The 14,953-nt window shown below is 45.6% G+C and overlaps 1 protein-coding gene across 4 annotated transcripts in view; it reads right to left on the bottom strand.

Moving 5' to 3' along the window:
• Positions 1-6,976: 6,976 nt before the first annotated feature.
• Positions 6,977-14,953, bottom strand: part of LOC309376540 (cyclic nucleotide-binding domain-containing protein 2-like) — a 36,965-nt gene continuing 28,988 nt past the window's right edge. For all 4 annotated transcript variants that reach the window (XM_081922955.1, XM_081922954.1, XM_081922956.1 and 1 more), the window contains 3 exons: positions 14,016-14,187; positions 9,999-10,138; positions 6,977-7,440 (listed from right to left, as the gene is read on the bottom strand). In XM_081922955.1, coding sequence (XP_081779081.1) covers positions 7,110-7,440; positions 9,999-10,138; positions 14,016-14,187 — 643 coding nt within the window. In that variant the 3' untranslated portion in view covers positions 6,977-7,109. The remainder of the gene's footprint in view (positions 7,441-9,998; positions 10,139-14,015; positions 14,188-14,953) is intronic.

Below are 14,953 nucleotides of genomic sequence, written 5' to 3'. Positions count from 1 at the left end.
CACATCGGCCGCCCCGACGCCCCGCCCACATTCCAGCGCTGCCTCCTTCCGCCCCGCCCCGCGACGCAACCACGTCCGCCCTTCTGGCGAAGGCGCGCGGAGATGACATTGTGGCGGAGGGGGTGGGGGTGGGGAGGGGAAAAAAGGAAGCCTCGGCAGCCATCTTGGCTCCTGGCAGAGTCTTTGCCATTGCCCTCAACCCCCCCCCCGCTTCTTGCTCTCCGTTATAGAATGGGAGCATGCTTTCCAATATTTCTGAGAAGAGGCACGTCATATTCAATAATAATAGCTGTTGTTGTTGTTGTTGTTGTTATATTTTTCTATAATTCCTAATATTCTAATTATTTTATTCATTATTCACTTTTTTGTTTGTTAATTTATTTATTCTTTATTCTTTATTGTTATTATTTATTATTATATTATTATAATCTTATTACCATTTCTATACTATTTATTATTTATTTATTATATTTCATAGTAGTAGTAGTGCTCTGTCATATTCAATAATAATAGTTGTTTTATTATTATTATTATTATTATTATTGTATTTTTCTATTATTCCTATTATTCTATTTATTTTATTCATTATTCACTTTATTATTTATGTATTTATTTATTCATTATTATAATACTGTATTATAATATTATTATCATTTCTATTCTATTTATTATTTATTATATTTAGTAGTATGGGACGCAGGTGGCGCTGTGGGTTAAACCACAGAGCCTAGGACTTGCTGATCAGAAGGTCGGCAGTTCGAATCCCCGCGATGGGGTGAGCTCCCGTTGCTCGGTCCCTGCTTCTGCCAACCTAGCAGTTCGAAAGCACATCAAAGTGCAAGTAGATAAATAGGTACCACTCCTGCGGGAAGGTAAACGGCGTTTCCGTGCACTGCTCTGGTTCGCCAGAAGTGGCTTAGTCATGCTGGCCACATGACCAGGAAGCTGTACGCCAGTTCCCTCGGCCAATAAAGCAAGATGAGCGCCGCAACCCCAGAGTCGGCCATGACTGGACCTAATGGTCAGGGGTCCCTTTACCTTTTAAATAGAAACTTAACCCCAAAAGTTAGGACCAAGATTCAAATCCTGACTGGGTAACTTTGCTCACTAGTAACATTGAACCATGAGGACGAGATGGTTGGACAGTGTTCTCGAAGCTACCTACATGAGTTTGACCGAACTACGGTAGGCAGTGGAAGACAGGAATGCCTGGCGTGCTCTGGTCCATGGGGTCACGAAGAGTCGGACACGACTAAACAACTAAACAACAACAACAAGTTAATTCTCCTTATTTGACTGCTTTCCCCTTTGGAATTAATTATTTCATTGGCTGTTCTTTCCTGCGCTACTATACATTTAACCAAACACCTGACTAGAGTAGTTCTGAATTTTGTGTTTGCTTGACCTCTCTCAATGCCCCCTTCTTTGGTACTTTATTATTAAACTGACTGTGTCCTCTCCCCAATTTCTATTGCACTTTGCTTACACAGGTGGTGGGGGACATCTTCAATTCTTCCTTTGAACTGAAAACCTTTCACAGTCAGTATATTTCTTTTATATTTTTTTGTAATTATTTTTCAGTGTAGACCTATTTTGCTCCCTTTCAAAATCATCTCTTTCTAGGGGTGCAGCCTAGGTTTGGTAGTCTGTTCCATAATATTAAAAAACTTCCCATAGTGTCTTTTATTTAATTTATATTTATTCAAAAGCCGCTCAACATGTTAAAAATCTATTAAACTCTGCATACTCCTTCCAGGCATAGGCAAACTCGCCCTCCAGATGTTTTGGGACTACAACTCCCATCATCCCTAGTGTTACGGAAGGGGGGGCATGTCTTCTTCACCTTCTTCGCTACAATATATCCATTTATTCCCAATTGTCAATGTCAAAAGGGACTGAAATCTATAAAATCCATAGAAAATCAACGTGCCAATTTGCTCAATTTCTCTAGGACTCCATCACCCCTCCCCTGTCTTCCATAATCCCTCAAGTAAGGTGTCAAGACCCTAATCCTGTCAAAATCACTCTGCCAAACCTTTCCTCCGGGCAATGCCAGGTGACAAACTATGCATACATGGACCATTGTCTTCCCATCACCGGCACTCAGGAAGCGCTTATCTGCGCATATCTCCAGCTCTGCATATTCCCCCCTCCCTCCTCCATATGTTAATCCGGTGTAACCCAACCTCTCCTTAATGTATTCATGATGTAATCTGTGTAACCCAACTTTTCCTTAATGTATTCATGATATAACTGGGATGTATTTTGCACTGTATTCTGGGACATGGAGGGAGTTTCAAAAGTTCATGTCACCCCTTTATCGCTGTTCAATCTCGTCTTGAACCTGTTGCGCAATAAACCTTGGATCTCCGCATTTTGCTCCTGTCTGGCTGAGCTCATTTTCTTCCGCAGGGACCTGCGGACACTTAGTCCGACGAGCTGGGTGGCAGTGTAGCCCCGCACCCAGATTTTAGCCGTAACACTAGCTAACAGGACCAGTGGTCAGAGATGATGGGGGTTGTAGTCCGAAAACATCTGGAGGACTGAATTTGCCTATACCTGCTCCTTTCCCTTTGTTCCCTATGGCATCCTAATAGCACAGGGATTATGTTGACACTTAACCTCTCAGCACATATACCAGACAGTGTTACATCAAACCCTGCAGAGAGACAGAATTGTGGTAAATCCCACATTTCTAACCTTTTTGCTTCTGAGAGAATTTGTCTTTTTGCTTGAAACTTTAAATCATGCAGAAGATTGTTAACCTGGGAAGAGAATTTACTACTAAGGAAGAAGGAGTTCCTCTTTTTTCAGTTATTGTCAGTTGCCCTTTTGCTAACTGGAGATAAGGGGGGAGGCACAAAGTCATTCTTTGTTTCAGGATCAATGTGGAGTTACGTTACAGCCAACTGCAGTTTTTATTACCTTGAAACGGATCCACAGTCTGTTTAAAACCTTTAATCAAGATCCCAAGGTAAGCAGAGCTGATATAATTTTTATCCTCCATTTATACCTTGGAGTAAACAAGTCAGGGATACTGATGAGTCTGCTGTGGATTACTCATTTGCAAAACACAGCAGCGGTTACCCGATTCCAGTTAACAATGCAAACTCAAACAGAGCAACCAAGCATTCTACTGTATTGAAAAACAGCCGGTGATACAAGGTCTTTCTACAAACCATGGGTAGGCAAACTAAGGCCCAGGGGGCAGATCTGGCCCAATCGCCTTCTAAATCCGACCCGAGGATGGTCCAGGAAACAGCGTGTTTTTACATGAGGAGAATGTGCCCTTTTATTTAAAATGCATCTCTGGGTTATTTGTGGGGCTTGCCTGGTGTTTTAACATGAACAGAATGTTTGCTTTTATTTAAAATGCATCTCTGGGTTATTTGTGGGGCATAGGAATTTGTTCATATTTTTTTTCCAAAATATAGTCTGGCCCCCCACAAGGTCTGAGCGACAGTGGACCAGCCCCCTGCTGAAAAGGTTTGCTGACCCCTGATGATAGATTGCAGTGCCTTTTGTGGAAGGAGGGAAGATAAGGTCAGCTGGACACCACTTCCTGCCTCTCCCCTTCCAGTTGCCAAGATTAGTAAAGGTAAGGTAAAGGGACCCCTGATCATTAGGTCCAGTCGTGGCCAACTCTGGGGTTGCGGTACTCATCTCGCTTTATTGGCCGAGGGAGCCGGCGTACAGCTTCCGGGTCATGTGGCCAGCATTACTAAGCCGCTTCTGACGAAACCAGAGCAGCGCACGGAAACACCGCTTACCTTCCCACCAGAGTGGTACCTATTTATCTACTTGCACTTTGACGTGCTTTCGAACTGCTAGGTGGGCAGGAGCTGGGACTCAGCAACGGGAGCTCACCCTGTCACGGGGATTCAAACCGCCGACCTTCTGATCAACAAGTCCTAGGCTCTGTGGTTTAACCCACAGCGCCACCCGTGTCCCCACTTGCCAAGATTATCATACTGCAAATCTCATAGAAATCCCATAGAATCGCTGAGTTGGAAGGAAATCTGAGGATCATGTGCAATGCAGGAATATGCAACCTTGGCATTGTCACCACTATGCTCTAACCAACATTGGTAGAGGGACAGACATTTCATTTGACTCACGGTTGTACAGCTGTGGCAGGCAACCAGAGACCCCCTGGACAAAAGGAGACTCCCTGGGATTTCAGTTGACACTTCTATCTGGTCAAGCAAGAGAGGCAAGAGAAGGATGTGAGAAGGGAACATTGCGCATGGAAACAGGACTTAACCTGAAACTGTTCTTAACTTGAGGTACCACGTTAGCTAATGGGGCCTCCCGCTGCCGCCGCACAATTTCTGTTCTCATCGTGAATCAAAGTTCCTAACCCGAGGTTCTGTTTCTGGGTTAGCGGAGTCTGTAACCTGAAGTGTCTGTAACCCAAGGTACCACTGTAGTATTATTATTATTATTGTTATTGATGCTGGGAATTCTAGCTCTGCAAGGAGCCTTCTAACAACTCTCAGCACCCTTAACAAATCACAGTTCCCAGAATTCTTGAGGGAGGAGCCACGAGTGTGAATGTAGTATAAGAGAGCTTGAAATGTATTGTATAGATTTGACCCAGGACTATACAAAGTACCCTATTTTTTGCTCTATAAGACTCACTTTTTCCCTCCTAAAAAGTAAGGGGAAATGTGTGTGTGTCTTATGGAGCGAATGCAGGCTGCGCAGCTATCCCAGAAGCCAGAACAGCCAGAGCGATTGCTGCTTTCACTGCGCAGCGATCCCTCTTGCTGTTCTGGCTTCTGAGATTCAGAATATTTTTTTTCTTGTTTTCCTCCTCCAAAAACTAGGTGCGTCTTGTGGTCTGGTGCGTCTTATAGAGCGAAAAATACGGGTATGTCTGTTGCTCTTTGCTTCCGGACTTCCAATCTGTAACATGGACCAATGAATATTATGCTGAGTAAGCCACACACTGTGGATCCCTTAAGAGCTTAAAGAACTGTTGCTTCAAAACTGTACATTTTCTTTTAAGACTCATTATTTGGCTGCCTTGTCTTTCGTACCAAGAAATGGGTTCATTGACACAGTAAGGCTTGCTGTTGTCCCACATGCCATTTGCCTTCACAATCTTTTGACTTGGAAAGGTGGCCGTGTAAGCTATTAAAATGTCACAAAAACAAAGGACTGTTGTTTCCAGCTGGTAAATAGGCAATGCAAAAGGTTCCCAGAGAAACAACAAAAATCTGTGGACTTTCCTTTTCTTCCAAATGATAGCCTAACCGAGAGGGCATATAGTATAGCAAACTAAGGCCCAGGGGCCAGATCCGGCCCAGTCGCCTTCTCAATCTGGCTCACGGACGGTCCGGGAATCAGCTTGTTTCTACATGAGTAGAATGTGTCCTTTTATTTCAAATGCATCTCTGGGTTATTTGTGGGGCCTGCCTGTTGTTTTTACATGAATAGAATGTGTGCTTTTATTTCAAATGCATCTCTGGCTTTTTTTGCGGGGCATAGGAATACGTTCATATTTCCCCCCAAAATATAGTCCAGCCCACCACATGGTCTGAGAGATGGTGGACCAGCCCATGGCTGAAAAAGGTTGCTGACCCCTGGGATAGCAGAAAGAAAGTAATCCAAAATGAAATGCTTCCAGATATTTTGTGTAGCTCACCTGCATAGCTGACACAGCAGAACCACATTAGCCAGATTTCAATCTTAGCAATTAGAAAAGGTGATGCTAATTTTTGCCACACACACTGCACTGAGATTAGAGTAACACTACATCAAACAGCACGTCTACCTTTAAGATGTTCAGTGCTAGATTTTCTAAGGTCGCTTCCAGATGACCTGTTTACTGAACATTCACCCCAATTCATTTGTGTACGAAGTTTGGGAGAAGTGCATTTTCCTGTCAATTTTTGTTACTGAGAGAGAGAGGGGCATACCTCAGGTTGCAAATGCTGCGGGTTACGTCTTTTGAGGTTGCGTCCCGTGGCGACCTGGAAGTACCGAAAGGGTTACTTCCGGGTTTCGGCGCTCGCACATGCGCAGACGCACAAAACGACATAACGCGCATGCGCAGAAGCAGTTAATCACAACCCACGCATGCGCAGACCAGGTTGCGTTCCTTTCAGGTTGCAAACGGGGCTCCAGAATGGATCCTGTTCACAACCAGAGCTACCAGTGTGTGTGTGTGTGTGTGTGTGTGTGTATATATACACACACACACATACATATATACATACATACATACAGTGGTACCTCTGGTTAAGTACTTAATTTGTTCCGGAGGTCTGTTCTTAACCTGAAACTGTTCTTAACCTGAAGCACCACTTTAGCTAATGGGGCCTCCCGCTGCCGCTGCGCCGCCGGAGCACGATTTCTGTTCTCACCCTGAAGCAAAGTTCTTAACCCGAGGTACTATTTCTGGGTTAGTGGAGTCTGTAACCTGAAGCGTATGTAACCTGAGGTACCACTGTACTATCTACAGTAGTACTTATATATATTTGCAGAGGAGGGTGTTGAAGCAAGGTTCTTAAGGAGCTCAAAACCCACTTAATGACACAATCTGGATTTGCTGCCATGCCACTGGCTCCCACCCACATGGCAGCAACAGCCTGCAAGTCTCCTTAGAGCAGACAGGAAAACGCTCCAGACCACTACTGAATAACATCCTGCTCATGGGAACAAGGAAGAACCCTATGTATTCAGAAATAAATCCAAATGAATTCAATGGGATTTACTCCCAGCATTCCATTAAACACACATAAAATGCTGAAGCGTTTCAGTACTAAACATTGAATATAATTTATTGATATATATATATATGTATATATGGGGATACACAAACACAGAATCTTGAAGGGAAGAAATATTCTCTGTATGGCCATACCGGAAGAAAATGAAATTAACTGCTGATTCAGAATTCACACCACAGATCTACTGTAAAAAATAATAATAAGGTGCTTTCTAACAGAGAAGAAAACTTACATAAAGCAAAGCTGTATATGTATATTTATGTATGAACACACACACACACACACACACTGCCAGAATCACTCCTTGATCTTTTTAGAGTTGCCCCCCTACCATGTCACTGACCAGTAAATAAAAAACCTTGAAACAGCTCACTAAAAGGCTCCATCCAAAGGAGAATGGAGGACTGTGATGCTATGGATCAGTCTTGGCTGAATATTTGGCAAACTCTGTTTTCCGTGTTCCGCACCAACCGGAACGAACTTATACTTCTGTGCAGTAGGTTCTTTTTGGTGGCGCATCTGACTTAGGTCCAAGACGCCCGCTTGGTTCACGCACCAAGGGTCGTAGATTTCTTCCGTTGGGCATGGATGAGGAGCGTGCACCATCTTCATGAGTTTGGGACGCATCACAACGCCCAGAAGATCTTTCTTAAACGATTCCCAGGAGTTCTGTCTGAGGAAGACTTGACATAGCTCGTCATCACTGAAAAGGGAATTCAAAATTGAGAATAGGGTGGCACCCCCCTACAGCCAAACAGTTGTGGTTCGAGGACCCGATCCCCGCTTTGAGGAATACAGTGGTGCCTCGCAAGACAAAAAGAATCCGTTCCGCGAGTCTCTTCGTCTTGCTGTTTTATCGCCTTGCGAAGCAAGCCCATTAGCGGCTTAGCGGATCAGCTGATAAGCGGCTTAGCGGATCAGCTGATAAGCGGCTTAGCGGATCAGCTGATAAGCGGCTTAGCAGATCAGCTGTTAAGCGGCTTAGCGGATCAGCTGTTAAGCGGCTTAGCGGATCAGCTGATAAGCGGCTTAGCGGATCAGCTGATAAGCGGCTTAGCGGATCAGCTGATAAGCGGCTTAGCGGATCAGCTGATAAGCGGCTTAGCGGATCAGCTGATAAGCGGCTTAGCGGATCAGCTGATAAGCGGCTTAGCGGATCAGCTGTTAAGCGGCTTAGCGGGTCAGCTGTTAAGCGGCTTAGCGGGTCAGCTGATAAGCGGCTTAGCGGATCAGCTGATTAGCGGCTTAGCGGATCAGCTGTTAAGCGGCTTAGCGGATCAGCTGTTAAGCGGCTTAGCGGGTCAGCTGATAAGCGGCTTAGAGGGTCAGCTGATAAGCGGCTTAGCGGCTTGGGGAAAAGGGGGGGGGAGGAAAAAAGCCCTGCAGGAACTCGCAAGACATTTTCGTCTTGCAAAGCAAGCCCATAGGAAATTCGTTTTGCGAAGCACCTCCAAAACGGAAAACCCTTTCGTCTAGCGGGTTTTCCGTCTTGCAAGGCAGTCGTCTTGCAGGGCACCACTGTAATGACACGTGGACACAGTGTATAAGGTTAATGGGCAAGAAAAGGCCACAACTTTATTGATTACAGCAAGTGAGAAGGTATCGGCTTAGGCATTGGACCACGGAAGATTGACTCCACCCACTCGGAGAGGGGTGAGCCTAAAGAGGGGTTATTCACCAGTAGGGGGAGCCTGTTGATGCTAATGCAACTATAAGCTCTCCCCTGATGTCACTGAGGGTCGTGCCATGGCCCCCCGCCACACAGGCATCGGACAGGATCCACGACCGCCGGATTCCTTTAACGGAATACCCATAAGTGATGGGGTAGGCGATGGCCACACCTTGCCCTTCCACACACCAACAACACATTCCAATGCTTAACCTAACCGCCAATACCAAGAAAGTTGTGACGATTGCTACGAGGTAGGCGAAAAAACCAAAAGGCCTAATGCCAATTGGAAAAATTCCTACCAGCCCCCCTGGGCGACCAACCATAGGTCCATAGCAAGGTCAAGAGAAAAGCTAAGCCCTAAGCCCTAAGGGAGTGGTGGGTGGGTGACTCGTGGCGAGAAGGTGAAGAAATGGGCAGAATGGCTGGCGCGGCTGTATCTTAAACAGCAAACCACGCCCCCACCAAGCTGCCCGGTTTCGTGCTTACCCGTGGGCGTGGTGCGCCTCCCAGGTTTGTGGGGCAGGAGGAATAACGCCCCCTGCGTGACGCAGAAATCGCGTCCCGCCCACAATACCTCCCTCCGGGAGGCCCTAAGCTACTGGAGGTAATGGGGCCCTTTATATGCCCAGCTGTCCTTCGTCAACAACAAATGTTCACTGTTTTTTGTGTTGAATATATGCTATATGGTAATTTATGGACCTAATAGCTATCTAAAGCCATTTGCACATAACAAAATATGTATTTTATCAAAGTAATAGGTACAACCAGTCTGTGCAGAATGTAGGCACCCTATATATAGAAATGAGCAAACCAATGATATTTTAGGGAGCAGGCTAGCAGGCAGGGCCCGTTACAGTGGACCCTTTAGTTATGTACCGCTCTGGATACTTAACTTTCGGGTTACAAATGCGGCAAACCCGGAAGTTATACTTCTGGGTTTAGCACATGCGCAGAAGCGTTCTGTGTGTCATGCGCATGTGCAGAAGCGCTTAATCGCCCAGCATGCGTGCGCAGAAGTGGCACCTCTGCCAACAGCCTTCTCAGGTTGCGGAACGAATTTAATTCGTATCTGACTGGGCGTGCAGGGTCCACTGTACAGTCATACCTTGGTTTAAATATGCTTCAGGTTGAGCGCTTTCTCTTTTCTGTCAAAATGACGTCGCGTGGAAGCGGCGAAGCGCTGCACATGCGCGGGTCGCGATTCAGCGCTTCTGCACATTAGCAAAGTGCGATTTAGCACTTCTGCGCATGCGCCAAAACCCGAAAGTAACCCATTCTGGTACTTCCGGGTTCGGCGCACTGCGCAATCCAAAAACGCGCAACCTGAAGTGTCTGTAACCCGAGGTATGACTGTACTGTTTAGGTTCTATTCTGTTCTAAACCTGCTTCTCATTGGCTCCAGCAAACCACATAATATCTGAACACTCCGTACAGATACAGGGAAATAGATTTGTCAAAGGGGCCTCAAACTTAGTCTACAACATAGCACCTGTGTTTCCCTCATTATATAATGGGCTTGGACCCCATGCATCACAACCCCCCAATATCTATCTTGCGCCAGCCCACCCCAATGCTTCAGTCGTGCTTACCTGGGATATTTCACCTTTATTTTGCCAAATTTTATCATGGTGGCAGCATCTGCCCATTCCTCAACCTTCTCTTTTTTCAGACGGATGATCTCTGCCCCCTGACTGACCAAAACTATGACACGGCTATCTTGCAGATTCGCCTGAGAAGAAATGCAAACCGTGAGGAGATCCTTCCACCAATCTTTGTACAACTTTTGAACGGACCACCTTTAAAAGTACCGTATTTGCAGAGTCTGATTTAATTCAGTTTGGGCTGCCGAAGGCTTGCCACTCCATTTGTACGTAACTGCTGAATGCAAGGAGTACGACAAGGCTGTGTATTGTCTCCCTGCTTATTTAACTTATATGCAGAATTCATCATGCAAAAGGCTGGGCTGGATGAATCCCTAGCCAGAATTAAGATTGCCAGAAGAAATATCAACAACCTCAGATATGCAGATGACACAACCTTGATGGCAGAAAGTGAGGAGGAATTAAAGATCCTTTTAATGAGGGTGAAAGAGGAGAGCGCAAAATATGGTCAATGACAAACATAGACAGCATCTTAAAAAGCAGAGATATCACTTTGCCAATAAAGGTCCGTATAGTTAAAGCTATGGTTTTCCCAGTAGTGATGTATGGAAGTGAGAGCTGGACCATAAAGAAGGCTGATCGCTGAAGAATTGATGCTTTTGAATTATGGTGCTGGAGGAGACTCTTGAGAGTCCCGTGGACTGCAAGAAGATCAAACCTCTCCATTCTGAAGGAAATCAGCCCTGAGTGCTCACTGGAAGGACAGATCGTGAAGCTGAGGCTCCAATACTTTGGCCACCTCATGAGAAGAGAAGACTCCCTGGGAAAGACCCTGATGTTGGGAAAGATGGAGGGCACAAGGAGAAGGAGACGACAGAGGACGAGATGGTTGGACAGTGTTCTCGAAGCTACCAGCCTGAGTTTGGCCAAAGTGCGGGAGGCAGTGGAAGACAGGAGTGCCTGATGTGCTCTGGTCCAGGGGGTCATGAAGAGTCGGACACGACTAAACGACTGAACAACAACAGCTGAATGCAAGACATTTTCTGGATACAAGGGGCTGGAGTGAAGAAATACCCAAGGCCTCTTTCATGAACATAAACAGGGATGCAAGAGGCAATGTACAGGCAAGATCCGTCCCAGATCCTCAAGAAGTTCAGCCTCTTGTATTCTTCAGGCTAATTATTGCAAAGGCATTGGATATCTGAAAGGCACTAGGACATTTATTGCAATTTAATCAAAAATCATATAATAAGCGAAATAATTCATTGAACTATTTTAAACTCCTTTTATTCAGGCTTTTGCTGTTCCGCCCACTATTTCATTTCATTTTTAATTTGTACACCACCTTTCTATCTTACACAAAAAGCCGGCTTACAGCAACAAAATATACGACAAAGAACACCCTAATAGGTCGAAGGAATTTCTTTTGCATAGAAATGTTCTCTTTTATGTATGTTATCTGTTTTGTTATACCGTTGACTGGTGATATTAAAATCAGTAAAAATTAATTAAAAAAACAACAATACGCACCATAGAAGACTCTGACCAATACAAAAAAAGTCATAATAAAACATAACTTTACAATGGAATTACTTTTATCAAATAAAGTAATATTCGGTAATCGGTTAGAATATGATAGCACACCATGAAATGAACTCTCAAAAGGTCAGCAAATAATAAACAAACAGGAATTCACTCTTAACAATTACAATAAGTAATGACTAAACTATTATTGATAAAAGTAACTGCAAGTCACAATGCATAAAATATCATAGGTGGCTGTTTACTAAGTCCCTGGTCCTCCTAGAACGATGGTTACAGGGAGGGGGGAGGAAAGGAGCAGGAACTCTTCTATTTTTATAGATAGATAGATAGATATAGATAGATAGATAGATAGATAGATAGATAGATAGATAGATAGATAGATAGATAGATATCCATTTAATATTATACATTCACATCATCTTTATCTGCTATACTGCCTTGGCTCTTAGAGCCTGTAGACTTCCTTCCTTCCCGCCTCATGGCTTTCAAAATTAACCTTTATATCATTGCAATTTATACGTTTTCTGATTCTAATAACTCTCATTGCAGAATATCTCAAATAAATTAAATAAATATAGAAAGATCAGGAACTCTTCTAAGCAATTTCTGCGATATGAACCAGCCTGACTGATCCTGCCTGTCACTAAATGAGTGAAACCAATGAGTGGCGTCGGAAGGGCAATTCATGAGTCCTAAAGGACTACTTTTTTCCTCCTCCCTTTTAATGGAGTTTTTCAGTACAGTGGTACCTCGGGTTAAGAACTTAATTCGTTCTGGAGGTCTGTTCTTAACCTGAAACTGTTCTAAACCTGAGGTATCACTTTAGCTAATGGGGCTTCCCACTGCTGCTACGCCACCGCCGTGCAATTTCTGTTCTCATCCTGAAGCAAAGTTCTTAACCCGAGGTACTATTTCTGGGTTAGCGGAGTCTGTAACCTGAAGCGTATGTAACTTAAGGTACCACTGTAGTCATGAGGTACACCAAATCTTGGGGGCGGAGGTGTCTTCAGTCCCCCAAATTTTTGTTTGAAGAGGGCCCAGCCTGCTGCCCCCCTAATGTTGAGGGGGCCTGGTACGATGTCATAGGAGGTTGCCCAGGTGTCAGGGGGTCATACCCACCCACGCAGAAGGCTTGCACTAGCCTGCACAGCACCGAGAGGCACGTGTGACATCACGCAGCGCAAATATGATGTCACACGTACGCCAAGACCTCCCGATCTGGGGGCAACCTGCCCCTCTGCCCCTGCATGGCAGCCATTTTGTGTCTGGTGCCCACAGCACTATCTCAAAATTCAGATTGCTCCCACGAGTTCAAAAAAAAGTTGATGACCCCTGCTATGTAGTCCCACCACAGCCACGAAATGTTGGAGATTCATTCCTCGTGTCTGCAGTCATGGGACTGTTGTCTGTCACATGACAGTGTATGTTTTCATTCCACAATGTGGGAAGTGATGGAGACAGGATGTTTTGGTATTACTGTGTTCCGTGAAGTGGAACTATTGTCCTTTGTTCTTTCTCTCTTTGCTGTCTGATGAGAAAGAGGAAGGAGCTAATTCAGAATGCTCTGAGTGTATTACACGTAAATAAATGTAGATTAGCCAAAATGCTGTGCTATTGGTTCTGTTACGCAAACTGCGAATACTCTGCGGATCCCTAAGTGTGCTAATGCCTTTTTGCATCAGTCGATGTGATGTTAGGGCAGAAGAAAGCTTTTGAAGCTCCCGAAGGATCGACCAGGAGGGAGAGAACATGCCAGTCGGGCATGTGTTTCTGCCAGGGTCCTACACAAGAGTAGGACGCTCCTAACATGAAAATCTCCGGCTCTATAAGGCTAGTATGATGGCCTGGGAATCAGATTCAGAGGCTGAACCTGACGAATCCCAGCCTGTACAGGATTCCCCGCCTCCAGAACCAGCTGAGCCGGGGCTGGGGCATGAGCCTGAAGGGTCCTCACCTGTGCTGGATCCTCAGGTGTAGGCTCCAGCTGAGTCTGCTCTGGGTCCTGAGGTGATGGAGGACCCAATGCCTGCAGGTGCTCCACTCTCAGCCCCGTCAGGGGAAGGTGAGGTTGCCTCTGGGTCCGGTAACCCTCCAGCCTCTCCTGAGCTGCAGAGGCTCAGGGCAGAGAGGCGGAGGGAACTAAGTTCCTGCAGGAGGAGTGCTCGCCTCCAGGCCAGGAGAGGCGAGTCACCTGTGGACCGGGGCCGCCCTATGCCTCAGGGCAGATAAAAGCCAGCCAGTCCCAGTCCCAAGTTGCAGGAGCAACATTGTTAGTAGCCTGTTCCTGCCTGCACCCTGTCCTGCTTCTCTGCCGGAGCTCCTGACCTCACTCGACTCTCTGCCTTGGACCCAGCTTCAGCTTTGACAGACTGCCTCCATACTGCACCCTTGACCCCGGACTGGACTCGGACCTCACCTCAAGGTTAGCCCCCGGGACCAGCACAGCTAGGATATACTTACTATCATTTCTCCTTTGCGCAATTCATCCATTCTGATGTATACAGCTGCTGCAACAGAAGTTGGCATCTCTCCATAGGAAGTGGAGTACGTGGGTTCCTTTACGAACTCTCCCGATATAATCTTTTGAACAACCTCCCGATCGTCTTCCCCATGATGCTTCTGAATGAATGAACTAGAAATTGAAAAGTGGGGGCACACTTGTTTCTTTGTTTCTTTATTTGTTTGATAAAATATATACACCACCTCAAAGCTGTTTAAAAAACGATAAAACGATAAAATCATCACTAAAAAAAATTGCAGCCATAATTTAAAATGTACAGAAAGTTAAAACCAGGATAAAAGAGACTAAGGCAATTTAAAACTCATAGAAATGTTCTAAACATCTGGGTAAAGGTAAAGGGACTCCTGACCATTAGGTCTAGTTGTGACCGACTCTGGGGTTGCAGCGCTCATTTCGCTTTATTGGTCGAGGGAGCCGGCGTACAGCTTCCGGGTCATGTGGCCAGCATGACTAAGTCACTTCTGCCAAACCAGAGCAGCACACGGAAATGCTGTTTACCTTCCTGCCGGAGCGGTACCTATTTATCTACTTGCACTTTGACGTGCTTTCGAACTGCTAGGTTGACAGGAGCTGGGACCAAGCAACGGGAGCTCACTCCGTCGCTGGGATTCGAACCGCCGAACTTCTGATCGGCAAGTCCTAGGCTCTGTGGTTTAACCCACAGCGCCACCCGCGTCCCCCCCCAAAAAAGCCTACGGCACCCAGTATTCCCAGGCAGTCTCCCATCCAAGTACTAACCAGGCCTGACCCTGCTTAGCTTCTGAGATCAGACAAGATTGGGCGTGTTCAGGGTAGTATGGCCCACATCTGGGTGGCTTTATCTAAATATGAATGCGTTCAGCAGGCACCAAAAAGAATACAGTGAAAGTGCCTAGTT

Source organism: Podarcis melisellensis (assembly GCF_964234715.1).
Source record: "Podarcis melisellensis genome assembly, chromosome: 1".
Taxonomy (NCBI): Eukaryota; Metazoa; Chordata; class Lepidosauria; order Squamata; family Lacertidae; genus Podarcis; species Podarcis melisellensis.
Note: the sequence above shows the minus strand (reverse complement) of the source record. Positions and strands in the feature narration are given on the sequence as shown.